The sequence below is a fragment of the Orcinus orca genome, chromosome 8 (genome assembly GCF_937001465.1).
Source record: "Orcinus orca chromosome 8, mOrcOrc1.1, whole genome shotgun sequence".
Lineage (NCBI taxonomy): Eukaryota > Metazoa > Chordata > Mammalia > Artiodactyla > Delphinidae > Orcinus > Orcinus orca.
The window spans coordinates 96,516,799-96,541,951 of NC_064566.1; the positions used below are offsets into that span (position 1 = coordinate 96,516,799).

General features: G+C 58.9%; 1 protein-coding gene across 3 annotated transcripts; it reads right to left on the reverse strand.

The window, feature by feature from the left end:
* On the reverse strand, positions 1–25,089 carry TRIM29 (tripartite motif containing 29). 3 transcript variants are annotated; one of them, XM_004280677.3, is made up of 9 exons: positions 24,096–25,087; positions 15,671–15,766; positions 14,671–14,904; positions 13,422–13,620; positions 10,632–10,733; positions 8,178–8,261; positions 5,915–6,010; positions 2,957–3,033; positions 1–189 (listed from the first exon to the last, which is right to left on the reverse strand). In XM_004280677.3, the coding sequence occupies exons 1-9, from the start codon at positions 24,897–24,899 to the stop codon at positions 127–129; spliced, it is 1,755 nt and encodes a 584-aa protein (XP_004280725.1). In that variant the 5' UTR covers positions 24,900–25,087; the 3' UTR covers positions 1–126. The 3 variants fall into 3 exon arrangements, 2 of the variants coding, with proteins under 2 accessions (XP_004280725.1, XP_033263195.1); XR_007478719.1 differs by lacking the exon at positions 5,915–6,010 and adding an exon at positions 6,011–6,160 and having other exon boundaries at positions 53–189; positions 24,096–25,089; XM_033407304.2 differs by lacking the exon at positions 5,915–6,010 and having other exon boundaries at positions 24,096–25,088.
* Positions 25,090–25,153: the final 64 nt, after the last annotated feature.

The window sequence follows — 25,153 nt, forward strand, 5'->3', positions numbered from 1 at the left end:
GGGGAGGGCGGGGCGGGGCAGGGGGAGGGCCGGGCCCCCTCCCACCCAGATGAGCAGAACAGCAAGAGCAGCAGGGCCGCCGGGGCGGGCAGGGGTGGCGGCGCCTCGTTCCCGCCGGCCTGGCACTCACGGGGCCTCGCTGGGCCTGATCTCGTTGCCTTTGTTGACGCAGAAGGGCCGGTACTGTGACTGCGGGGGAAACAGGAGTCGTTAGGGAGGTCGGAGGGCACTCGAGCTCACCAGCCAGATGCCCAGCCCCTAACCTCCGCCAGGAAGCAGCAGTGGTCTGAACCCCGATAATTCTAGGGGCCTGTGGCCTAACCCACAAGCTCCATCTACCCTGGGATGGGAGTTGGGCCCCAGTATTATCAGAGTCTCTGGGTTCACATCCTAATTAGAATTCACTCCGTCAGTCGACTGGTGAGCTTGAACTTCAGCCTGGTCAACCGGTCTCTCCACTCCCAGGAAGCCCCACCCAGCACCAGCGTAGCTCCCGTTACTACGGTGTTCTCTACTCTACAGAAGTGGTATGAGGGCTTTCCATAGATGGACTCAATGAATTTTCACAACTACCCAATGAAGTGGGTTACTCTTATCATGCCCATTTTATACATGAACAAGCCAAGGCACAGAGAGGCTAAGCAACTTGCCCAAGGTCACCCAGCTGGCAAGCAGAGGAGCTGGGACTCGAGACCCAGCAACCTGGCTCCAGAGCCCAAGCCCCAGCCCCACCCGTGTCAAGGCACCTCTTCTGAGTCTCAAGACTTGGTCTCTGCTCTCTCTGCATAATTCTCCCTGACAGAAGGAGTGCAGAGAGGGCAAACCGCCGCCCCAGCCCAACACCTACTGGGAGCCTCCCATCCCAGACCTTCCGCCTCTCTCATCCCGGAACCCTCAGGGATTCAGGGCGCATCTCTCAGGACAGAGCCAGCGACAACTTTCTTGCCAGCCTGTGTATTATATCCCACAGCAATTTCACAAAATCAGCACTCCCTCCTCTTCCCAATCACTTCATCAGGGCCCTGAGAAATTGCCCTCCAGCCTGCAGGGAAGAGCACATTTTAGCCGCTGCTTGCCCCTGTGAGCACCCTTGGCCCCCAGAGGGCCTCCAGAAGTGGCTTTGCCCTTGAGCTGGGTCAGAGCCTGGGCCCGCCTCACACCCCAATGACCCCAGTACAGGAGACCCCAAGGGTGATCCCAGCCCCTGCCCTGGCCCTGCCTGCCTGGAAACCTGCATCTACAGTAGCTCCTTGCCTACATCTGGTCCACAGCAGGACTGGGGGCCTGTGGAATGCGGGGGCTGAGGGAACTTAGCTCAGGCCTTGGTTACAACACTTATTAAACAACGGAAGAGATGGAGACCCAGGGCGGGGAAAGACACAGCCAAAGTTACTCAGTGGCAGAGCAGGGCCTGGACCAGGTCTCCTAATCCCCAGGTGCCAGCCTGGACCCCAAAGGAGTCAGTAAGGCAAAGTGAATAGACCCCAAAATGGCTGAAGCCTTTCTTACAGGAAGGCTGGGTCAATCAAATAGATCACAGGTCAGTGAATGGTGCTGTCTTGTCAAGAGTCCAGGGTGGTAGGCGGGCACAAAGAGAGCACCTGGGCAGGGTGCTCCCTGCGCACACACACACCCATCCCCTGCCCCGTTCCCTCCCTGGCTCAGGGTCACAGCACATGAAAGTTGGAAGAGCTATGAAAGCATCCAGGCCATCTGCCTTATGTTACAGATGGGGAGACTGAGGCACAGGGGAAGAATGACTTGCGTGGCAAGCTGGTGAGAGGACTGGGGCCAGGCCAGCCTCTTCCTACACTAGCACCTGCCTCCATTCCCCGAGTGCTGGGTGCCAGCGGGGGACCCCAGAACCCTGCCCTGCCAGGCATCCCAAGGCGATGATAGCCGTCTCTGCTGGGATCAGAGCTCTGGGAGGGAGGGAGAGTAGTGGGAGGGAGGAGAAGGACCGAGTCCAGGGAGAGAAAGCTTCCTTTTCCTCTCCATATCTGCTTTGTGCAGCCCTGCTGTTGCGGTGGGCCTGGACCTGGCTCAGATTACACACACCATCACTTAGCTCCATCGCCAGCAAATTAAAGATTCTCTCCAATTAAACCAGCCCCCGTCACTCTTTGCGACCTGAAGCAAATCACCTCTCCATGCTCTGACCTCCAAATGCAAAGACAGAAGGGAGCCGGGGGCTCCAGCCCCTGGGCCCAGCAGATGCCACCCCCCTCCCAAGGCAGCAGGGCCTGGCACGGGCCTTGGAGGAGAGCGTGCGGGGAAGTGAAAGCACAGCATATGAAGGACAGCCCCTGATCGCTGAGGTCTCGGGCAGGGCTCAGGCATGTCGGGTCTACAGGTATTAGAGTCCAACCCCATCTCAGCACCGCATTATAGAGTCCCAGAGAGGTCTCTGACTCACTTAGGACCCCACAGTCAGCAGGTGGCTGGACCCCAAGACCACGCTTCCTCTCGTGCTGCTCTTTGATGCCCCAGCTCAGGGTCATTAGCTATCGAACCCTAAATATATCTATTCCTAACTTTGCAGCCTCTGCCTTACCCACGCTATCAGCCCAAAGGCTTCCATGCTGTCAGAGCTGGCCCCCAGGGAAGCGAGACTCACCTCTGGGATGCCCGTCCCCTGGACTCAGCATTTTGGCCATCATTCAACAAGCATAGGCAGCAAACAACCATTTGCACATAAAAAATCCTGGGCTGCCCACTTTACAGATTAGAAAACCGAGGCCCAAAAAGTATATCTTTACCCAGGCCCCCTGCCCATTAGCCCTGGGTCTTTCTTTACTACCCTTTGCTGTACGCAGGTATTCAGGCCACTGCCACCTCCATCCCATGGCCCAGAGACGTCACCATCCTCCCACAGGCCCTGCCCAGCTGCTCCTGGGAGCCCCATTCCGTGCCCATTCTGCACACGCTCGTGCCTAGGCAGGCTCTCCTCACTCACCAGATAATTCTGCTTGCTGGATTTCCAAGTCTGGGGCTGGGCCTTGGGGCTCTGGCACCTGAGGAGGGAAGGATAGCCTGTGGAGACAAGAGGCTCTGGTCAGAGGGAGCATGGGCTGGTGGTCAGGGGCTCAGGGCCAGAGCAGCACAGACACCACCTCCAAAGTGACTGCCAAGCTCCATCCAGCCCATGACCAAGCACAGCCAGCCCTGAGGGGGCGTGTAGGATCCAGGAGGGCTGCAATGGCGAATCCTGAGGAGGTGGGCCAAGGGGAGGGGCACCAAGGCAGACAGGAGGAGGAGCAACGGGCCAGGTGGGCTGGGCCAGGCGGCAGGGGAGGGTCACCCCACATCCAGGTCAGGATCACACCACTTGCTGGGATTTCCCCCACCCACCCTGAAGGCTCACCCCACAGACCCCTCCCCTCCCCAAAGCCCAGGGAAGCCACGCTATGAGCACGAACTGCCAGGATTTCCACCATTAGGCACTCATCCCAACTCCCCCCGCCCCCGCCGACTGTGTGCACCAGGCTCCCCACGTATTGGCTGCACGCGTGCTGGGCGCTGTGCTGGGACTCGCATAGGTCTTCCCTGTTTCTGTTGCCCTGAGCTGCACAGCTAATAATCAATGGTCAGAATTAGAACCCAGGTTTGCTGGACTCCAAAACCCATCCTCGCGTTCTGTCTGCCTAGCTTGGCTCCCCCTTCCCTGCTTCACACGCAGGAGGCTGGGGCCCAGAGAGGGGCAGCCACGTGGCTGCGGTCCAGGGTTAAAACAGCGAGCCCAAGGAGGCCTGGAGCACATGGGCATCATCTGGGCCTGGGGTCCTCGAGGCGCTGGCGCGGGGCAGCGCTGCCCAAGCCCACCTCCTCACCCCTCCCCCTCAGCCCAGCGGGTCTGTAAGGAGCTCCAGTCCACAGACCTGTGAAAAGTGCTCTCAGTGTCAGCCCTCAGCCTACAGGGACTGGCGGTGGTGCCTGGCAAGGAACAGGCTGTGCCCCGGCCATGGAGGAGCTCAAGAAATAAACAGGGTCTGTCCTTCGCAGGGGAAGGCTGGAGCCCTGGGCAGGCTGGCCTGCTCAAAGGCGGATGAGCTGGTCAGGCCCAGAAACCACGTGTAGCACTGCCAGGCTGCCGGTGAGGCCGGCCCTTCCCTGGGTTGGCAAGGGGGTGGAAACAGAGCAGAGAACCCGGCTGTCTCCCTGCATCTGGGGATGGGGGCAGCCTTGGAAAGAGAGGGTTCCTCAGGTCCTGAGTGGGAGGTTGAGAGGGGGGAATTCAGGTCTCACTTCTCAGTTCCCAGAAAGAAAATCCCAAGTCGGCCATGAGGGAAGTGGGGACGGGGATGCGGCAGGGCTGTGGTCCAGGAGACCAGCCTGTATAGCAGGCAGCATCAGGGGCAGGTGGGCTAGGGATGGCAGGGGGCGCGGGGCATGCATCCTCTTCTAGGGGGCTCTGGGGAGGAGGGACCAGGATACGCTAGAAGTGGCAGAGAGCCCCACAGGGTGTCCCATTTGCCCTGCTGTGGGAGGGAAAAGGTGTGGGGGGGTGTAAAACAGGCGGGTACCAGGATGATATTTAAACAGCCCACTGCCATCCAGTGGTTTGGAAAACTCTGTAGTAGCCTGTCCCAAGGTGGTGAACTGATAGGGGACTTTTCCAGTGCCTGCCGGGAGAGAGAGCCATTAGCACTGGTCCCAGGAGGGGCCAGAGGGTGTCACACGTCCCACGGGCACGGCCGCTCTCAAAGCCCTCACTCAGTCCTCCCTGGCAGCCTGAGTGTACTCCCTGCCTCCCCCCGCCCCAGAGTAGGAGGGGTCAGTCCTCCCTGGCAGGCAGCTCCTGCCCAGAACCCCCATACAGGCCATTCCCAGCAGATCTGGGGAGCTGATCTGCATGAAGGTGACGACAGGTGTCCCAAGGTCCTGGTGGTTTTGAGGAGAGGCTCTCCTAGGACAAGGCCTTCGCCTGGGGAGACTGCAGGCCAACGGGGAGACGCTAGGGAGCGTGAGAGCTCCAAATCACACCTAAGGGTGGCCGTCTTCCCTGCCGGGTGGCCTTTGATCCACTCTTGACCAGACAGCAGGGATGATCTGTTGGAAGCCAGACAGGCCAAAGCGAGTCCCAGAACTCCCCAGGCCTGGGAGTCCTGCAGGCTGGGACCCTCTAGTCATATCTCCTTGCTGGTGGATCCAAGAATCCCAGCCCTGGGTATAGGCTGGGATCCATCCCGGAAGGGAATGCTGGATGATAAAGCCACCATCCGAGGCCACTGCCTGGAGGTCCGCCTGCCCCTTTCCCACCCGCTCCGCCTGAGCTCACCCAACCTGCTTATCCTGTCTCCCAGGCCAGAGGTCTCCAAGCCAGAAGGCAGACAGGCCTGCTCCCACCTCAGCCCACCACAGCTGCCCCATGCACCTTTCAGAAGAGATGGGAGGGCCGCGGGCCCCACTGTGAGCTGGGGCCTGGCTCAGGCCTGCCCCTCAGGGTGACCCCATCCCCAGGGGACAGGAGGCATCGGCTGCTCAGCCTTGTCAAAGAGCTCTCGGGGGCAGAATCAGACTTGGGAGGCCTTAGAGATCCTCTCATCTGCCTCTCCCAGCAGGGACGCGGCAGGACTCTGGCTCCACGGGCTGCTCACAGGTGCTGTGTGGTCACAGGGTTCTGGAGTCAACCAAGGCTGGGAGTCACTGGGTGACTGAGTTAAAGAAACTTTCCGCAGTAGGAAGATCCGGTGCCTGATGGAAGCACCCTGGGGATGTCTGGCGTGGGGGGTGTAGAGGGTGTCGTGTGTCCGCACCTCCCTGACACCAAGGCCTGTATCATAGCACATCCTGAGGGACTGGCGTGTGGTGGCCCAGCCCCCCTGACAGCAGAGACGTGGAGGCAGGGCTCTGATCCTTACAAGGTAAGAGCTTGTGAGTAGAGTCCAAGGCACTCTGGATGGGGCGGGCTCACCTTTCAGGGAGAAGGAAGAGCTGCCTTGTACAGCAGGGAGGTCATCGGAGCTCTGGACGGGGGAGGAGTATTCCCAGGCCCGGGAGGTGTAGTTACCTGGTGGGGAAAGGAAGAGGCATCAGCCCTGGACAGCTTAGCATGGGGGACGGAGGCCGGGACGTGGCCATTTCTGTGAATCTCTCCAGCCCCTGCACGTCTCCAGCCAGGATACTGCTGGGCCCTCGTCACACTTCTGGCCAATCCTTCCTGCCATCAAGTTGTCCTTTTCAACTATCAAGTGTTGTCAGGTCTTTGCCCTACCTAACAGCCCGCTGCCCTCAGATTAAGGCACAAAGTCCTTAGCACAGCCCTCAGCTCTTTCATGAGGCCCTCCCCCCTCCCCACGGTCTCCACTTTCTGCCTTCGCCTGGAGTTGGGCCTCCATCACTCAGCGTTCCAACCAGGCTGCACTCTGAGCTCTTGACACACACCAGGCTCTCGCTTGCCCCAGGCTCTTTGCACAGACCAGATCCTCCGCCTAGAATAGCCCACCTGCTCCCCCACCTGAATGCTTAGCAAATTCAGGGGTCAGCTTCCGTGTCACCTCCCCCAGGTCTGCTTGTGTCTCAGCCCCATGCCCCGTATCGCATTGTAACTCCACGTTTAATGGTCCACGTCCCCCACTGGGCTCTGAGGGGGCAGGTGGGAGGCCCATCTGGCCCAGCATCACACCCAGTGCCTGGCACCCAGCCTGCTTCCTGGAAGGTGCTCATTGTACAGCTGATGGATGGATGAATGAGTAAAGGAGCAAATAAATACAAACACAGGCTAAAACTTGGAGGCGGGAGCAGCTGATACAAGTCCTGAAACTGTCAGGTTGAACAGGCTGCAAGTGTCCATTTGCAGGTGGACAGAAAAGAGGCCGTGGGGACGGTGTGGCAGGGACAACAGGGGCACCGCGAGGGCCTTCAAGAGCCCCTGTGGGCAGCGCACCCTCTCAGCAGCCCGGAGCGTGGGGGACCCCCCCTGGGTTGAGCTCACTCCGCAGCGGAGCCCACCAGCCCTGGCGATTTTCTCCTGCTCCTGCCTGCGGGGTGGAGCCGGGTCAGCGGTCGCATGGGGTTGGGGCGGGTGGCCTGCCCCGTCGTGGACCCCCTCCCACAGGGACCTTGGGCAGACTCTGCAGCAAGGCCCTCACTGAGTACGCCTGCCAAGGCTCCAAGGGGCCATCCGCCTCGCCCTTTCCTTCGCCCATTCATTGGTCCCCTCTTCCTCTCATTCAACAAATGTTTGCTGAGCCCCGCCTTCTTCTGGACCCTGGGGTCGCAGCGGGGAACAGGGCAGACCCAGCGTCTGCCCTCACGGAGCTCACAGTCTCCTGTGCTTGGTGGTGAACCCTGTCCTGCACCTAGAGGCCTGGGCACGGCCCTGCCCACGGTGCCCCTGACCTTCCAGATCTCCGGGGGCCTCGTCCTCACTACCGAGCCCCGACTCCCTTCCACGTCTCTTCAGACGTCCCGGTGCTGTGTCCGAGGGGGGCTCTAGCAGAGCTGGCCCGGTCCCCTCCCCCCCACCACATGTGGCACCCCCCCCGCAGGAGCCCCCAGAAGCTGGGCTCATCGAAGGTCGGCCCTGCCCTCGGCGCAGCGGTGCCTTCAGCGCTGTGGGCAGAGGGGACCCTGCGCTCAGCAGCTCTCCCTGGGGAAGCCGTGTCTCCACGCCCATCCCACCCCTCCCGGGTCTTAAGGACGAGTCGCCCACACACCTCCCTGGCAACAACACCTCCTGGGTTTCCAGGGATGGCCCATTTCATAGCATGCCTGACTTCTCGTTTCCGGCTCCCCTAGTCTGTCTTAACCACTGCATGACTTTCCGACCCAGGAGTACACAAATCAGGAGAGGTCCTCTGTGGTCCCCTGCCCTGACATCCGCGGAGGGAAGTCCCCACACCTAACCCCGGTGTTCACTTCCCCCTGACTCAGACTTCAGGGAGAAGATCCTATGCACTCAGGGACTTCCAGGGATGCCGAGGTGCCCGGCTGCCTTTCCTCGGCCTGACGACGTCACACACACGCGTACACATGCACACACACGCCCGTACACGCGCATACCTGCGCACACGCCCTAAGCCCACTAGGACCCCTCGTCACCCCTCTCTGGGTCCCCAACCCCACATTCACCTCACGTGGGGAGCCCAGGCCCCCTGCCCATGAGCCAGCCCACAGCCCCTCCTGTGTGGCTCCCACACAGGCCCTGCCCACCCCCCAGCTGAGCCACCTCCTACCTTTGGTACCATACAGGTTGTTGAAGGTCTTGTCCTTGGAGAGGCGGCTGGGGGACACCGGCTGGTACGACGTCCTCGACCCACCTGTGAAGCACACGAGGAGGGGCTGTCATCGCAGAAAGGGGGACCTGGCTCAGTCGGGGGCCTGTGGCTCTGACCTGAGGGGTGTACTGCAGGATTCCTTGCCCCCACACAGCGGCCTCTGCCTGTGCCAGGGCCTGTTCCCCCACCAAGACAGCTCCCTTGGGTCTAGGATAAGGTGACCACGTAAGTCACCCTTCCAATCAGAATGGTTCTGCGTGTGAAAGTGTGCTATGAACAGTTATGCTGAGAGGACCAGGTGTAAACCTGGAGAGTCCTAGATGTATGGTTGCCCTAATTAGGGGCTTTGAGGGTCACCAGAGCCTTCCTGAGCCAGGCCCTGTGTGACTGAGACCCCAGAGGCTGGGAAATGGGGTGCCCATGAGGAAGTTGGGCCATGGCCACCGTGGGACAGAGGTGTAGGGCCCTTGACCGAATGAGGGCGGCCACCTGCAGGGCCTGATGAGCTTGTGCCAAAAATACCTCCCCCACTACAGGGATGCTTTCCCCAGGGGTGAGCTCTACATGGCACAGGTGTTTCCCTCCCTCCCCCATTCGGGCTCCACACAGTCTTGGGAGGAAGGCAGACAGAACGGGCTCCACACGCGGCTGCTTCACAGATGCAGACAACGCGTCCCCCACGTGCGTCTGCGTGGGTCAGAGTCCTCCATCGGCTTCTGCCCTCCCGCCTAACCAGCCCCACTCCCGTTCTGGCCGAGCACCAGCTGGTCCTTCTCTAAACCCGCACCCCTGCAGTCCATCCCTCTCGCCCTGCGCCCTCTGTCCATCACAGCCACGTCCTCTCTACCGAGCCCCTGGCCCCTCTTGCAGGGAGCCTGGAAACTAATCTCTCCTGGAAGTCTCACTGCCCAGTCCCACTGCCCCAAAGCTCCCAGACTCAGGCCACTGTCCCTTGGTGGCCTTGCTTCCTGATCTCCTTGCTGACTCCCTTGGCCCCTCCCCTGCCTCTACCCTGAGCCCGGGGCTCCCAGATTTCCTCCCTCCGGTCCTCAGTGCAGGGGCAGAGACACTGGAGGAACCTGTTTCTTCTCCCTACAAATGTCACAGCCTGACTCACGGTAACAGAGCTGGAAGCTCTCCTAACAGCTGAGTCCAAGCTCCTTCTTCTCAGATGAGGATACTGAGGGGGCAGTGACCAGCCCAAGGTCACCAGGCCCGGGCTCTCGAGTGACATCTGGGCGGGTCCATGCTCTTTCCTCAATCCCCCATTATTGCTCCGCTCCCCTCCGCCTTCTACAGAGCAGGCCAGCCAAGCAGGGGCCAGTCGGGGGACTTGATACCACCCCAGGGTCTGATCCTCAGAAGCTGGGGAGCCAGAAGGGTCTGGGTCAGGGCCAGTAATGCTGGAATGGGGCTGGTTAACGCAGCTCACCCTCTCACAGGACTAGACCCAAAGGAGAGCGCCCTGGGGGAGGGAAGCGAGCAGGACCTGCCGGACCCAGGCCCCCACCAGGAACGTAGGTCCAGGTACTCAGGTCCAGCTTCCTTGCCGGAAGCCCAGGTGTTGTTTTCAAGTTGGGTGGGGCGGCCAAGGTTCCTCTCTGCTGAGCTCATCTCCCCTGGGCCCCTCCCACCGGGTCGGTGTGTGTGCGCACGTCTGAGGCATGTGGATTAGTGCCCAGGGCCTCGAGGCTCCCCGCTCCAGGCCCTGGCGTCTTCCCCACGTCTCCTTTCTCCCCCTTCTCTGCACACCCTCTCCTGTCCTGACCCCGGCCCCTCACAACACACACACATGCACACACCCCTCTGTCCACCGGGCACACCCACCCTTACGTCACGGGCATCGCTGTGGCTTGTTGCTGGTGCCAAAGAATGTGATGGGCTACCACAGGGCAAGGACAGCCAGGCGCTGGTCTCTACCCACGCCCAGCTGGGCTGCCGCCCCTCAGGCGGCGCCTCGCCAGGGCCTGGGAAGGTGGGCTGAGGGGCTGGCATGCGTGGGGGGGTGGTGAGGAATTTAAAAGCGCAGCCGTCAGTCCCCCTGCCTGGACAAGCGGGATGGCTCTGGAGAAGCCGGTCCTCCCTCAGGACCACAGAAACCTCAGCAGAAGCAAAACCCAGCTCAGCCCGGTGGATGGGAGTGGCTGAGGCCAGCAGCCAGGAGCCCCCCCGGAAGGAAAGAGAAGGAGGGTGTGGGCTGGAGGCACGGGGGTGGGAGGGGTGGGCACAGGGCAGGGAAGCTGAGGGGCAGGTGCCAGACGGAGGGCGAGAGGAGGTGCTGCTACTTACACTGGGAACCAGGTAGGCACCAGGACCTTCCCAGGCCTGTCCGCGAGGGTCACTCCCCAGGGGAACCTGGCTGCGTCTCTCCTGGACCATCCCCTCAGCGGAGGATCTGCTCCCTTCCCTTACCCTTGGATGCGAGGTACATGGAGTACTTCTTCACGGTGTCTGGAGCACCCCAGTCGCTGGTGTAGCTGTTACTGTAGCTGTTCACGTAGCGCTGGTCACCCCCTGGGAAGCAGAGAGGTCGGGTCAGCAGAGGGGCAGGTGGGGGGGATGAACTCAGCCACTGAGGGTGTCGCCGAGGCAGCCTATAGCCCCTCTGTCCCAGGGAGAGGCGAGGTCCCCAACCATGGAGAAGGGGGCTCCCTGCCCAGCATCCCCTCCGGCCCTGAGCTCCTGGGGGGCGAGAGAGGGTCTGTGTGGTGGGCCATCCACCCTCCCTGGGACTGGCCCCCGTGAGGAAGACGTGTGCAAGGCGCTTTGCAGTTTCCAAGGTGCTACCGAGTTTCATCTCTTGTTTGATGTGTGCGTCAAGCCTTGGGCTGATATGAAGATGCCCAGGTGACAGATAAGGAAACTGAGGCTCAGGAGGTGAGTGAAGCCACTGCCCCCTGTCACATGGCCAATAAGGGCAGATGTGGGGCTCGAGCCTTCACCCCTGTCTCCTGGCTCTGTCTCAGCCGCTGCTGGCAGCCCAGGAAGGAGATGGAATGAAGTCGCAGCACTGGCCTCCATGGCCAGGGATCCAGCTGCGGAGCCGTGCAGGGGAGAGTGAGCTACTCAGGACGGGGAGCTAACTCTAGCTGACTCCCCCCGACACCCACCGGCAGAGCCCCTTGAACCCAAACAAATCTGTAGCTCCAAGTTTGCCCTTCCCCAGCTGCCCTCTGCCCCCATCCGTTCTCCCGCTACTTCCCCATCGCCTACATTCCCTCTGCCCCTCCCCAGTCCGTTCTCCCGCTACTTCCCCATCTCCTACATTCCCTCTGCCCTTCCGTCTCCTCTCTCCCGGGCAAGAGGAGGAGTGAGGGTGCTCATCCTTCATCGCCATCACGTGTGCCGAGCAGGGTCCCGGCGCGCAGTAGGCGCTTCACGACAAAGAGAAACCCTTCTTGATGTTGGCCCCGTCCCGTCCCCACCAAGCCCAGGATGAAGACGCTCCGGTGCGTCTCAGACCCCACACCTTTGATGGTGGGCATTGAGTCCCTGGTCTGTCCGGTGGGCAGACTGCGATCAAGGGAGAGAAGACGGTCACTCCAGGGTCTGACTCACCGGCCACCCACGCCCCACCTCCTACAGCCAGACACACTCGCAAGCACATAGCAGTGCCAAAACGGCAACAGGGAGGCCCGGGGCCCCAGGCACAGGTGCAGGGCTGCTGACATCAGTAGCACCCATCCTCTCCTGGCAGCCGCTTCCCGGCACACCTTGGACAGGGCACAGGGCCCCACTTGCACAGAGGCCATGGCCAGCACTATCATGACCTAGAAATGGCACAGTGGGCAGGCTGCAGGCGGGGGTGGGGTGGGCACCCCAACCCGCTCGGGGCTGTCCTCATCGGTCCGACCAGACCTCAGCGGAGGGGCTCCTGTACCAGGTGTGTACCCCAGGGCTCATGACCGTCACACTCCCAGCTCCCCTGCACGGCCACCAGCAGCAGCTGCTTCTCAGATGAGAGGACACCGGGTGGAGGCGTTGAACAGCGGAGCGTGAAACCCAGCTCGCCCCCTGCTTAGCCGTGTGCCCCTTGAAAAGCTTCTTCTCTAAGCCTCAGCCTTCTCATCTGTGACGTGCAATTCATCCCACAGGGAGACTAAGATAATGTAAGGGAGGCGTTCACACAAAGCCAGCATCCAGGGAGCACCCAATCGCTGGGAGCCGTCCCCTCAGGATGGTCGCCATGGTCATTAGGAGGATTTCAGGACCCAGGTGCCACTTGAAGCCCAATGATGGTCTTGCTGAAATGGCTTATCTGTCCTCAGGTGTGACTGAATGTCCCTCACATCTCACGGGGACACTATGCGACATCACCATCCCCAAGACATACAGACACTGCCCCGAGTCCCAGCCCTTCTGCGCACTATCACCCCCTTCTCATCCCCCAAAGAATCACATGCTCCCTTCGGAGACCAAAGACCAGGGTCGCTGCCTTTGGGGTGCTGGGGCTAGAAGTCATTAGTTAGGCTGCAACCTCAAGGCCTGGGCCACTGGGTGGGGCTTGGGCAAAGTGTCCAGCTTCAGGCCCTAAAGGGACTGGGCTGGGACTGGTGGAAAAGCACTTAATGGGGCAGTTTCTCATGTTAGGACGCTGTGAGGTGATTCAGTCGCCTCTGCAGAGGACAGAGTGATTCAGTAGGGAAGCTGACTTCAGGGGAGCTGGTGAGTCACCGAGACACGCTGTGTCCAACCATCTCCAGCCAGGCCACCAGGCCAAGTCCACCTCTGGGCTCAACACTGCTGAGCACGGCCATGGTGACAGGCAAGTTCTCCCTCCAAGCACACATGCAGTTCTAGGTCATGTGCACTGGAACCTGCAAAGCCACCAGGTTGGAGTCTGGCCGTTACAAGCTGCAGCATCTCCACAGCTGCTGGATTGGGTCCGCCAAGCAGACGCAGAGCTGAATGAAACCAATCCCTGAGTTTGATGGACAACCCACAGAGAGGACATTTGTGCAGCCAGTGCCTGGGATGCTTCCTGCCCTGGAGGCCCCTTGTAAATAGCTGCATAACTGTGGCAGCAACTTCAAGGGAGGGGGGTACCATTCCTGAAACCTAGTCCAAACACCCTTAAGTGGGATGGGGGGCTGGGAACAGTGAGGGGCCAGCTGGCTCGATGTCGGCCTGCCCCAGGCAGCAGGAACTGACCTGGGAGGAAACACCCATGGCCTTGGGGCCTGCCCACAAGAGGGGACTCACCATTCTCCATGTGGTTCCTCTCGATGAAGTTATGGCTCAGGTCCCCCTTGCACATCTTCTCAACGTGACGCATGCATACATTAAGCAGGTCGTCCTTGAAGTTGTTCAGCGACTGCCCCAGGCCCTCCCCCTCCAATAGAACATGGTAGGTGGGCAGGGGCGGGGGGAGGGAGTAACTGCTCATCAAGGCACCAAATTCCTACCAGGAAAGGAAAGAAGCCATTAACTTTCTGGGTCTTTGGGAGCTATGGGGACCTTTCTCTGCATGGGGCTTTCATGGTCCAGCTGGAAGACTCAGTACAGGAGGCAGAGGAGCTGGGTTCCAGATCTAGCTCTGCTACTAACTAGTCCCACTTTTTCCCACTAGGCACTTGTTTCTTATTCTTCTGTAAAATGAAAGGGTTCAACTAAAATCCACTAGATGCTAATATCCTTAATGGCACTAGCACCGAGACCTGTGACTCCGAGGTTCCCGTCTCACGGTGGCTTCTCTCCCTGCACATGCCCACTCACTGCCTCTACACTTTGGCACTCCTCACCTCCCTTCGTTCTCACTGGAGAATCCCTTCATCTCAAATCCTAATGGGCCTTCAAGACCCAGTTCAAATTCCACCGCCTCCACAAAGCTGTCTCCAGCCTGTTTGCCCATCCCAGAGCTTCCACAGGCTCTTATCTCCTGAACCACAGGCTTTATCACTTAATTACACTCTCTTCTATATTGTTCTCTAATTGTACGTGTCTTATCTTCCCAGCCAGATTGCAGCTCCTTGAGGGCAATAACCATGTCTTATACCTTTCTATTCTCCACAGCACCTAATGGAGTACTGGGCATGCAGTACCCAACACAGTCTAGCAGGTGGAAGGATGGATGGAGGAACTGACAGACAGACAAGATGAAGGATAACAAATATGCAGCGCTCATATGTCACACACACCCATACCCAGTGCAGGCATCACTAATCGAACACAGAATGGTCTCCTACTGAGCCTGGAGCACTATTTGTACTTATCAATTGAAGTTGGGACAAAGCGATATTTGTGTGCCATCTTTAAAGTAGGCAAGGAAATGGCTTGGATGGAAAAATTCAATAGACAGATGGAATGGAGCTTAGAGGGCCGAATGGATGGATAGATGGATGGATGATGGATGGTGGATAGATGGATGGATGGACAGATGGACACTGGATGAGGGTCTGGGGGAGTGGATAGAAGGAGTGAGGGACTGAATGACAGAGGAGCTGCTTGTCACCTGCAGAAACAGCACCGAGTCGCTGATGTTGTGGAGCTGCTCCCTGGTCTGCTTGTCGTCCTGCAGCACCTTGGCCCTCTCATCCAGAGCATCTACGATCACCTCCACTTGGTCTGCAGCGTCCTGCTCCCGCTGCTCCAGGGCAGCCTTCACTTCCTCCTTTTGCTTCTCCAGGTCCTGCATCAGGTCTCGGAAGTTCTGCTCCAGGGTGGCCTTCTCATTGGTGGTGAAGCTCTGCGTCCAGAGTGAGGGGAGAGAGGAAGGACGGTTTCAGTAATTAGAAATCTCCCTAGAGGGTGCACCTTCAGGTCCCCAACATAGAGTCAGGGCACTTCTACTGCCCTGACCCTGCAAACCTGTTCAACCAAGAATCTCATTCAAAGGCATCACCGAGGGATGCCGTCTCTTGATAGAGATGGCCAGGGTTTTTTTTAACAGCCCACCTTTCCTTATCTATCAGCAGCTCCTCCCCCTTGGTGGGTTGACATGAACCATCATTCTACCCTTGGGTAACTCCATGGGCCCAGAAGTTCCCAGATGAGTCAGGGTGTGTCCACTGAAACTTCAACCAGACCCAAACATCATTCAGAAAGTGAATTAATGAGCTGTTTATGCAGCCAGGGTCAAGAGTCAGCGATTTCAGGTTGTAGTTTACAAGCATTCAAACCATGGCAGACATACATCTAGCCACACTGACACAAGTAAAGGGAAAATAGCACGCATTTGGTGGCTGGGTAGCCTGGTGGGCAGAACAGACATCGGTGGACATTGGAGGCCACACTGGAGGACAAGTTGGTCCAGGGTCTTTATTTGCTGGGATGATGTAAAATGAGCATTAGGTGCTGGGCAACATGGATGCCTGGCCCACACTTAGAAGGGGGCAAGAGAACACAGAAGAAACGAGTGTGGGTTATAACTGTGGGCCTGAGACCTCGAGCTGGAGCACAGGCCCGCCTCTTCCGGGCAGCACAGGTTGGGGAGAGCCCTGGGGGCGGCTTACCTTGATGCGGTCCTTCTCCTTCTGCCACTTAGCAGCTTCATCTTCGATCTCGATGATCTTGAGCTGCAGCTGCTCCTTTTGCAGTGACAGCTCTGTCTGCAGGGAAGGAGCCGGGGTTGGAGAAGAAGTCAGGGGGAAGAGGTGGAAGAGAACCAGAGAGTCAAGGAGTGGGCCCACCCAGGGGGCAAACTCGAGCAGGGTCCACCACTCAGCCCTTCCGCCGTTTATTCAGCAAACACTCATCAGGCCGTCGGATATGCCAGGCACAACAGCAGTCACCGAGGATCCAGCAACAAGACAAACGCCATCTCATTGTAAACTCAGGGCCCTGGGGCTGGGCAGCCCAGCCATGTCTTCATAAGGTTGACCCTCTGCCAGGCCTTCCACCCAACGTGAGCAGGAAGGAAGCTCATTTATGGGGTTCCCACTCCTTTCAATGGATCTGGGGCCATCAGGGAGCAGCTTAGGGGAGAAAGGGGACGCAGCCCAGCTCAGCAGAGCCCAGCCCAGGGAGTGTCCCGTGGCAGCAACAGTGTGCAGCATTTCTATGATATGACGTGAGGCTTGTGTTGCAAGCAGGAGCCTGGGTTGCCGCCAGCGGGGACTGTCTGGGCAGGCACAGCTATAAACCTGTTTATGGGAAAGGGAGTGCCGTCTGCAGTTTGGGCAAGATCGAGACTTTATTCAGGGTCCCTGGGGGAGGAGAGAGGCTAGCAAGTGAGGCAGTGAGGGTGGATGGGACAAGAGAAGGAGAGGTTCTAGGCACCCCTGCTCAGGAAGAGAACATGGGCTGGCAGGGTCTGGGGTGGGTTGGGAAGAGGATCTATCAGGAATCAGCTGGAACATGAGCTCTGATGGATACGGAAAGTATGGATAATAGTTTCCTTCCAGCGGAGGAATGTCCTTCTCTGAAAAGCAGCTACCACAGAGACAAAAGTGGAGGCGTGAAGCTAAGGTCAATCCAGGTCAGCCAACTATGGTTGGCTGGTTCTTTGGTTCTGTGGGTTCCCCACTAGTGCTCCCAAAGCACCCGCCAGCTTGGAAGACAGGGGGGTGATCTCCACCTGAAGGCAGGAAGACCAAGCCATCTGAGAACACCCCGGAGCGCTCACCGGTCTCCCCACCACACTGGGTTTTGAACACAGAGTCCCACCCATTTCCAGCCATCTCCTTGAGGAAGCACAAGAAGAGCCAACATGTGGAAGCCACAAACCACCAGGAACGTGAGCTCTCTTGGCAAGAAGTCCTGAGCGGCTGGGCGCACACGTCACAGCTCCTGGATACTCTCCCAGGCCGGGGGGCTGCTGGTGGGTCCCTGTGCAGACACCCAGGGAAGTGGATGGATGGAGGAGAGAGTGTCCTGGCTTTCTTGAAAAAGTGCCCAGAGGGCCGAGAATCTGGTGGAGAAGGTGGGAAGGCCTAGAGCAGGAGATGCAGAGCCCCCAGTCAGACAGCCCGGGATTCCAACCCCGCCCACTCTGCCCACACCCCTGGGCTCCCCAGGCCAGAGACTCTAAGTTCTTCTCAGAAAGCATGTGCCCCACGAGCTACGTGCTGGAAATCTCACAACACGGAAAATGCCATCGCCAGGGATGGAAAACGTTTAAGCGGAGGAGTAGACGCGGATGAAGATGAGGGTTTGGCCTGGTCTCTGGACAAAGGCTGGGAGAAGCCAGCTGTCAACAGACACAGCGGTGGGAGGTTGGAGAGTCAAGGGACCCAGACCCCACGTGGGCAGCGGAGACTCTGCGGGGGCAGAGCTGAGAGCCCCGAACTCCGAGGTTGGCGGAGCCGGTGGCCTGGAGGGTTCCTGAGAAGCCTGGGACTGGTAGGTGGGTCTGAGTTGTGAGGAAGAAGCCTAAAGGTCGGACAGTGGGTCTGTGCTGGGCAACTTTCCCGTCCCTGGAGAGCCCCTCACCCCCAGCAAGCAAGGCCCCAAGGGGATGGGACGCCGCAAGCCGCCTCCCCCCGCAGCTGAGATGTCCTCACCAGCTCAGCGATAGAGCGGCTGGCGTTGGGGCTTCTCACCTGACCTCTCCACCCAGCACAAGGAAAGCAGAGAACAAAAGTACATTCACTCCCACCCCCAGGTCTGGGGGGCCGGGGGGCAGGCGCAGGGCAGTTCTTCCATGAAATGAGTCTGGGGGATCCAGGAGGGAGCCCACCCAGAGCCCAGGACTGGGGCTCCAAGGCTTTGAATCCAGTTACCACCACCTCTAGGCAGGTGGCCTTCACAAGTTACCAAACTTGGTGCCTCGGTGGCTCCATTTTTCGTGGTGGTAGTATGAAGGCCATCTCCCAGCCAGGTGTGGGATGAACTGGGACCAGGCAAGTGAGGCTCTCAGAGAGCACCTGGCACAGAGAAAGCGCTGATGAGTGGTCCCATCCCCACTGCTGGGTGGGGCACCTTCCATGGACCGGGACCCGAGCTCGGAGGGGAGAGGACAGGGTGGCGGGCAGGCCCACAGGGCACGGGTGAGGGGAGTGGGCAGGGGCAAGCGGTGTGGATGGAGTGTGCCGTTGTGCTGGGGCCCAGGGGTGGTGCGTACACAGTCGGGATACAGAGTGAATCGTCCGGAGGTGAGGGGAGGGAGGTCAAGACATCGGGCTGCAGATGCAAAGTAGAGGCTTAGATGGTGGGGAACTGAAGATTGGAGGATACTGGGGAAAGCGGAAAGGAGGTGGGATAAAGGGGGTGGTGCAGGCAGGCTAAGCCCCTGCGCGAGGGGAGAAGGTTTGCCTAGAGAAGGTGAAGGTAAGGAAGCAGCAGAGTGAGCAGAGGTGCTCGGGGGACCTGCTGGCAGCTGTGGGGCATGGGGCATTAAGGTGAGGAAAGGTCTTACCCGCAGAGTACAGACTCCCTGGCCAAGAGGGAGGAAGAGGCACTGAGTACAGAGGAGGGAGAGTCCAGGGGCTCTAGAACAATGAAGGGCCTCGGCCAAGGGTGGCGGGAGTCAGCCCCTGGGGTCCATCCTGAGCAAGAGAGGCAGGGAAGAGGGAGGCTAGCGGGCGGTGCACAGAGGAGAGCCAGAGGTGTCGGCCAGTGACCTGGGAGGGCCGGAGGGAGAGGCAGCCGATCTGGAAACAGGCGAGAGAAGGGTCAAAAGCGGAGCCGCCCTGTCTGCAGCAGTGGGCGGAAATATCAGTCAGGGCGGAGGAGAAACTAGTCTACTGGTTTCTTTGGGGCACCAGGGAAGTCAACATCAGCTGGGAGGGGGCCCTGCAAGGCCAGACTTGCAGGGCACCAGGGACCTTGGGCTGGGAACTCTGTGCTACTAGAAAGGTCTGCTCTCACCTCTGGGATGAGTGCTACCCTGTCAGGAGAAGAGGGTTTGGGGTGAGACCTCTGGGGATATGTCCAGCATCTGTTTAGCCCTTGGCCATTTTTCCCTGCTGGCAGGGTTACACAAAAGCCAGAAAAGGCAGGATATAGGAAACAATAAAACATAGGAAGGCTCCAAAATACTGGGTTCTCCTGCAACCTTAGAAGCAAGGACCCTAACTGCTTTCCTGAGCGTCCACTACGTGCCCACATTTCTCCTTTCATCTGCAAAAGCCTCCTGGGGAGGCAAGCCGCGTTATCCCCATTTTACAGATGCAGAAACCGAGGCCCAGAAACATTGAGGAGCTTGCCTGAGTTCTCCCAGCGAGGAAGTGGGAAGACCACGACACAGCAACAGGACTCAGCTCTGTTACACGGCCTCAACCTCTGGGCTATTCTCTGTACCTTCCAGGACATCATCCGTGCCCTTCACCCCTGCCCAAGCTCCCCCACCTCACTGACGGGGCAATTCATCAATTCTGCCTCTTTTCCTCTCCTCCCCACACCCTCCCCATCACCCCCTGAGGCCCCACTTTCTCCTTCTTTCCCTCCTCCCTTGAAATCTGATTAAATCTCCTGATGTCTGACAGGGCCTCAGCTCCCCTCAGCTCCACCCCTGTCTACACCTCCCTCCTGACTTCCTCCTTCTCCCCAGCTCACTCCCTACACCCTGCCCAGGCCTGTCCCTAAATGCCTGCTTTGTTCCCTTCTCCCACACTCCTCCATGGCGACTGCCTCTCGCTCGGTTGCCTGGGATGGGCCCGTGTAAGCCACACAGTCTCGAAATCCTTCTGGCCTTGGGGAAGCAGAAGGGTGGCCAGTGGCTGGTGGTGTCTCGGCCCGGACAGACGGGACCTTCAGGTGCAGACTCACCTGAGCACTCACCTGGACAGGTGCCGGCGCTGCCCCCAGAGAAGAGGAGACGGGGCCCTGAGGGATCCTCCCCTGGTCTGAATTAACCACACAGGCCGTTGGCTGTGACATTTGCCAGATGAGCCAGTTAATTGCCAAATTGGTACTTTCAGACAAATGGTGATTCTATGGATAAGAATCTGAAATGCTGGAGAGATTTCCCCATTTCCACACAGATGGCAAACAGCCCAGTATTACTCTGCTTAGCTGGGGCACACCGTTCCTTCTGCTTCCTTGGGTGTCAGGATGGGGCAGGGGCAAGACGGGGTGGGAAGAGCATCACCCAGACTGTCTCCAGACCAGCATCGGGCCCTTGACATGTTACCCCACCTCCCAGGCCTCGGTTTCTTCCTGGTAAAACTGGACTAGGTTCCTGATTTCCAACCTGACTACGTATTCAAATCCCTGAGGGTAACTTAAAAGTACAGATCCCAGGCCCTAACCCCCTGAATCAGAACCTCCCAGGTGACCCCAAGGAGCCATGCCACCCCTATAAAAACAACATTTAAAATGGTGGCGAGAAAACAGGCTGGGCTACGGCCACAGTGAATCTGAATCCCAGCTCTGCCGCCTCCCAGTGCTGTAACGTCGGGTAAGTTTCTTGGCAACTTTGAGCCCATTTCTTCACCTATAAAATAGATGCAGTTACTCCCACCCCGTGGGACCGTCGTCAGAACTAACCGTGTAAAGGCTCAGGCTAGCGTCTGGCACATAGATGTACTCCATAAAGACAGGGGTGTCTCCTGCCTGCCTCCCTGGCACTCTCCTTCCCTGCCTCCTATCTCTGTACCTCTTTTTATTTTGTCCTTTCCTCCCCAGCACCCACAGAGTTCATCCCACCTCCTGTCTCACCCACCCTGTCCTAGAGCAGAAGCTTTCCCCTAGGATCTCTGGGGAGGAGGGTCCCAGCACCTGCCACTGCACCCTAGGCCTTTCGCCTGGCTCATCCTCCCAAACCCCGGTCATGGCTGTCCACCCAAAGAGCCCCAAAAGCCCAGACCAGCACAGCTCCCAAAACTCAATGAGCAGCGACTGCCCATGCCCAGCAGCCCGGCAGTTCAGCCTTCAAGGAAGAATTGGGCAATGAGGCCAGAAGCAAAGCCACAGGCCACGGTGACAGAGAGGAACCGAGCCAAATGATGGCGTCAGGAGAACGACCGAGGCACGGAATCTGAGCCGCGCTGACGAGCTAGGACCTCGCCCTCCAGAGCAATGCTTGGCCTGAGCACTCCTCCCGGCGCCTTGCCAGGCTGCCAACCCAGAGCCCAAGAGGCCCCACGACAGGCAGGCCGCCCTGCCGCACGCAGCCATGGCCAGAAATCCTCCCCCCTGACCCGGTGCAGCAGAGGCACTCGGGATAGGCAGAAGGAAGGGCCACGAGACACAGGAAAGGATGTTATGTATATCTCATCAGTCTAATGCAGCCTGGGAAATGCCCAGAGGCAGAGGGGTGGACCACAGGACATCTGTGGACCGTCCTTGTGACATTCAGAGTGGAACCGGAGACCTTCTGATCTTGAGTCAGCAGAGGAAGGATTGTCATGCTGGCACCCCAAGTGGACTTTCTCCAGCACTACCTCTGCTCGGAGTCTGTAGCGAGATCTGAGGCCCAAGAGATGAGCACCGCAGCCCTGGGTGTTGTCTACACTTTTGTGCAAGTAACCAAGATAGGTCAGCGATCACCTCACCTGGGCCTCACCAACCAGGCTGCAGAACAGGTTCTGGACGGGGCTCCTTGCAAAAAGCTGTGTGGGGCCCTAATGTTTGAGTCTGCAGGGGCTGCCTCCAAAGGATGCCAGGATTGACACGCCAGTCCACTTTGATCTGTCAACCCGTCTAACACTGCTCTGTGCCAACATCCCTCACGTCTGACATTCCAGCTGAGCCAGACCGGGACGAAATACCCCACTCCAGCTCCATCTCCACTCAGCCGCTCGGCACCCCCCCCCCCCCGCCCACCTACACTGCTGGTGCACACACACGCATGCACACACACACACACACACACACACACACACACACATACAGTCTGAAGCTCCCACCCCTAAGGTCACTCCAGTGAATCAGACATTTTCCCCTGAGTCCCTGTAATCCCATCCCCCTCAAAGGAACCCCAACCCTTCCCCTAAGTTGCTCCCCAACATTGGTTGAGGACTCAGGGAACTTCTTCCTCAAACAGTGAGCTTGGACAGGTCTCTTCCTTTCTCTGGGCCTGTGTCCCCATGCAAGGTGGACTGACAAGATTGCTAACGCTCCAGTCTGACGTTCTGTCCTCTGCAAGTTGATGTTTACTTACAGCCACTGCTGTGTAACTGGGGGGATGCGCCCCAGACTGGTTTGTGCATCTGAGCTCTCCCTCTTGACCTACATCATGAGCCTTCAAGGGTGAGAACTGTGTCTTTGAGTCCTGTCCCAGTACTAGAACATGAAGTCCTAGTCCCAGGTGCCACCAGAGAAAACTGCCCAAGACCGTCCTGTCCTCCAGGGGCACTCAGGCTTTTCTTAAGTGGAGATACCCTCGTTTCAGATGAAATTTGGGGCCAAACCTATAGATAAATAAGCGCATGCACTGCTTGCCCTGGGGGTGGGAACAGGGGTCCCCTGACTTCTTGGCACCAATTAGCCCCCCGCCTCATCCCTGATGCCTCAAAGACATTCCCAAGAAGACTAGGGCTCCAGGGGTCATTTGAAAACTTCCAATCTAGTCCAATCCCTTAGTTTCACATGAAGGGAAACCAAGCCTGAGAGAATGGGAGGGACTTGTCCACCATCTCACAGCTGGTTAGAGGCAAAAACCAGGACTAGAAGTCAGGTCTCCTAAAACACAGCCTGGGGCTCTGCAATTTCCTGGTTGCGGGGGCTGAGGGTGATTGGCCCTCGTTCTGTTTCGATCTCCTAGGTGAGGTCCTGGAGGCGGGGACCATGGCCCCTGCCCCATCTCCATCTCCCTATCTGAAGCTTGAAGCCAGACTGGGGTCAGGGAGTTAGGGAAACTGGGGTCACCTTTTTCCTGGGCCACATGAGGCTTCTGCAAAGGATCTTCGAGTCTCTTCTCATCTCTGACTCATCCTTCCTGCCCAGGGGTATGGGTAGGAGAGAGTAACCTACAGACTCCCGGTTAGGAAGGCTGGGCCCAGAGGGTGTCCTGTGCTGCCCCGTTCTGCGGGGTGCAGAAAGTCAGGTGCCCTGCCTTGACCACCGGCTGGAGGCCGGCCATGTCACAGAGCTGTGTGGCCGCGGGGGCACCAGCCCAGCATCTGTGGAGTCAGGAGCGGCAGCCACAGCTGAGCCTTTGGTCCAGCGCACCCTCTCCAGGTGTAAGGTGTCCACGTTCACAGGCTTCCACACGCCCCCGCTCCTCCCCACAGGAGCACATGCGGGATCACGTACACAGAACACAAACACACTTAATGTATCACATATACAGTCATATGCAAACATCCACATATGAATACAACACACCCCTCCCCCCCACTCCAACCCTCACCAGGAGTGTCCACCTACAGGCAGAGGTACGTCTACACATACTCTGTTCCACACACAAAACACGGGGCCCAGCGGAGGGAAGGATAAAGGAGGCCACTGGGAGAGTCAAGAGACTGGCTGGGGGATCAGATAGAACAAGAAGGAGCCACTGGACTGCAAAAGCCAACTCGGAAGCTAGAAAAAAAGGGGCTTGAAGCGGTCCTCAAATTCCCTTCTCCTCACCCATGACTCATCCCAGGAGCCAGCCCTGCTCACGTGGGAAGAATTCTTTCTCCCTTAAGTAAAAGAGAAAGAAAGAAAAGAAAAGAAAGGAAGGAGGGAGGGAGGAAGGGAGGGAAGGAAGGAAGGAAGGAAGGAAGGAAGGAAGGAAGAAAGAAAGAAGGAAAAGACCCAGCTAGACACAGAGTCCAGGACTGCGTGCTGATTCCCTAACCTGACTTGAATTTATCCTATGACCTTGGCCAAGCCCCGCATCTTTGCTGAGCCCCCATTTGCTCATCTAGGAGATGCCTGGTCTCCTGAGGCCTTGGAGGATTGGGGAACCGTCTCTGACGCCCAGCCTGGGGGCGGGAGGGGAAAGAACTGTTTTCTGAAAGGACAAGGGACAGCAAGAGACTTGAGCCCCAGACCCTGGGAACCCCCAGTGGAGAAGATGAGGTGGGAGGACGTGTTGAGGGAGGAGAGACCGGAGGGGCCCGCTGTTACCTCCTTCTCGGCTTTGGCCTCTTCCACGGTCACGGTGCTGTGGTTCTTGTGCTCCTGGAACATGCAGAGGTAGCAGATGCAGGTCTGGTCCGTCTGGCAGAAGAGTTCCATGGTCTTGCCATGCAGGGGGCACTTGCGGGCCTCGAAGTCCCGGATGGGCTCGAGCAGCTGGTGGTCACGGAAGGCGGCGCCCTCCAGGTGGGGCTTGAGGTGCAGCTCGCAGAAGGAGGCCTGGCACACCAGGCAGGACTTGACGGCCTTCTGCTTGTTGCCGATGCACGAGTCGCACAGGACCTCCTCGGAGCCCAACTTGGAGTGCAGGAGGGTGCTCGAGGCGGCCTGGGGGGAGATGTTCCGCTGGAGGTCCCCGGGCTCCATGACGGCCACCGTGGGCTTGCGGGGCTCCGAGAAGATGGGCCTGCGCGGCTCCCCCTTCTCAGCAAAGGTGACAGGTGGCTTCTTGGTGGCCCCCAGCTGGAGCCTGGCGTAGGGGGACATCTTGCCTTCTCCAGAGTCCATGCTGAAGTAGTTGGAGCCCTTGTCATCCACAGACTCAACATACTGGATGATGGCGCCCCGCCCCTTGTTGCCCAAGAACAGGGAGCCCTTTCCCTCGCCTGGCTTCAGGGAGCCACCTAGGCTCTTGCCCTCGGCCACTTCCCTGCCGTGGCCGTTGGTGATCCTGGCCTCTTTGCCTTCGGCCTTGGCCCCAGTCTCCAGGCTGCCTTTGGGGCCCAGCAAGCTGCGGGCACCCCTGGCTTCCGGGCTGACCCCACCGCTCCTGGAGGCATCTGTAGCTTCCATTGTGGGCTGCCTGGCTGGTCTGTGTCGGGCTCGCTGGAGGTGCGGTGGGTGACCTCTCGCGCGGCGTCTCGGCAGGAGTGGGACAGGCAGCCGCAGAGCCCGAGACACACCTACGGGGAGAGGGGAGAAGGAGTGGAGAGGAGGGGCCGCAGGCGAGCCTGACTCAGCGGTCCGGGCCCCGGAGAGGCAGGCAGCTCCCAGAGCCAGCAGAGCAGCTAATTACACAGGGGGCCACACCCTACACATTCATACCT

What these genes read in the sequence shown, in the direction of transcription:
- TRIM29 (XM_004280677.3), bottom strand. Translation starts at nt 24,899, where the DNA reads ATGGAAGCTACAGATGCCTCCAGGAGCGGTGGGGTCAGCCCGGAAGCC. An exon ending in GAGGAACCACATGGAGAATG is followed by an intron (nt 10,734 to 13,421) that starts GTGAGTCCCCTC and finishes TCTGCTTCCCAG; the next exon opens with GGGGTGACCAGCGCTACGTG. An exon ending in CTCTTCCTTCTCCCTGAAAG is followed by an intron (nt 3,034 to 5,914) that starts GTGAGCCCGCCC and finishes TTGTCTCCACAG; the next exon opens with GCTATCCTTCCCTCCTCAGG.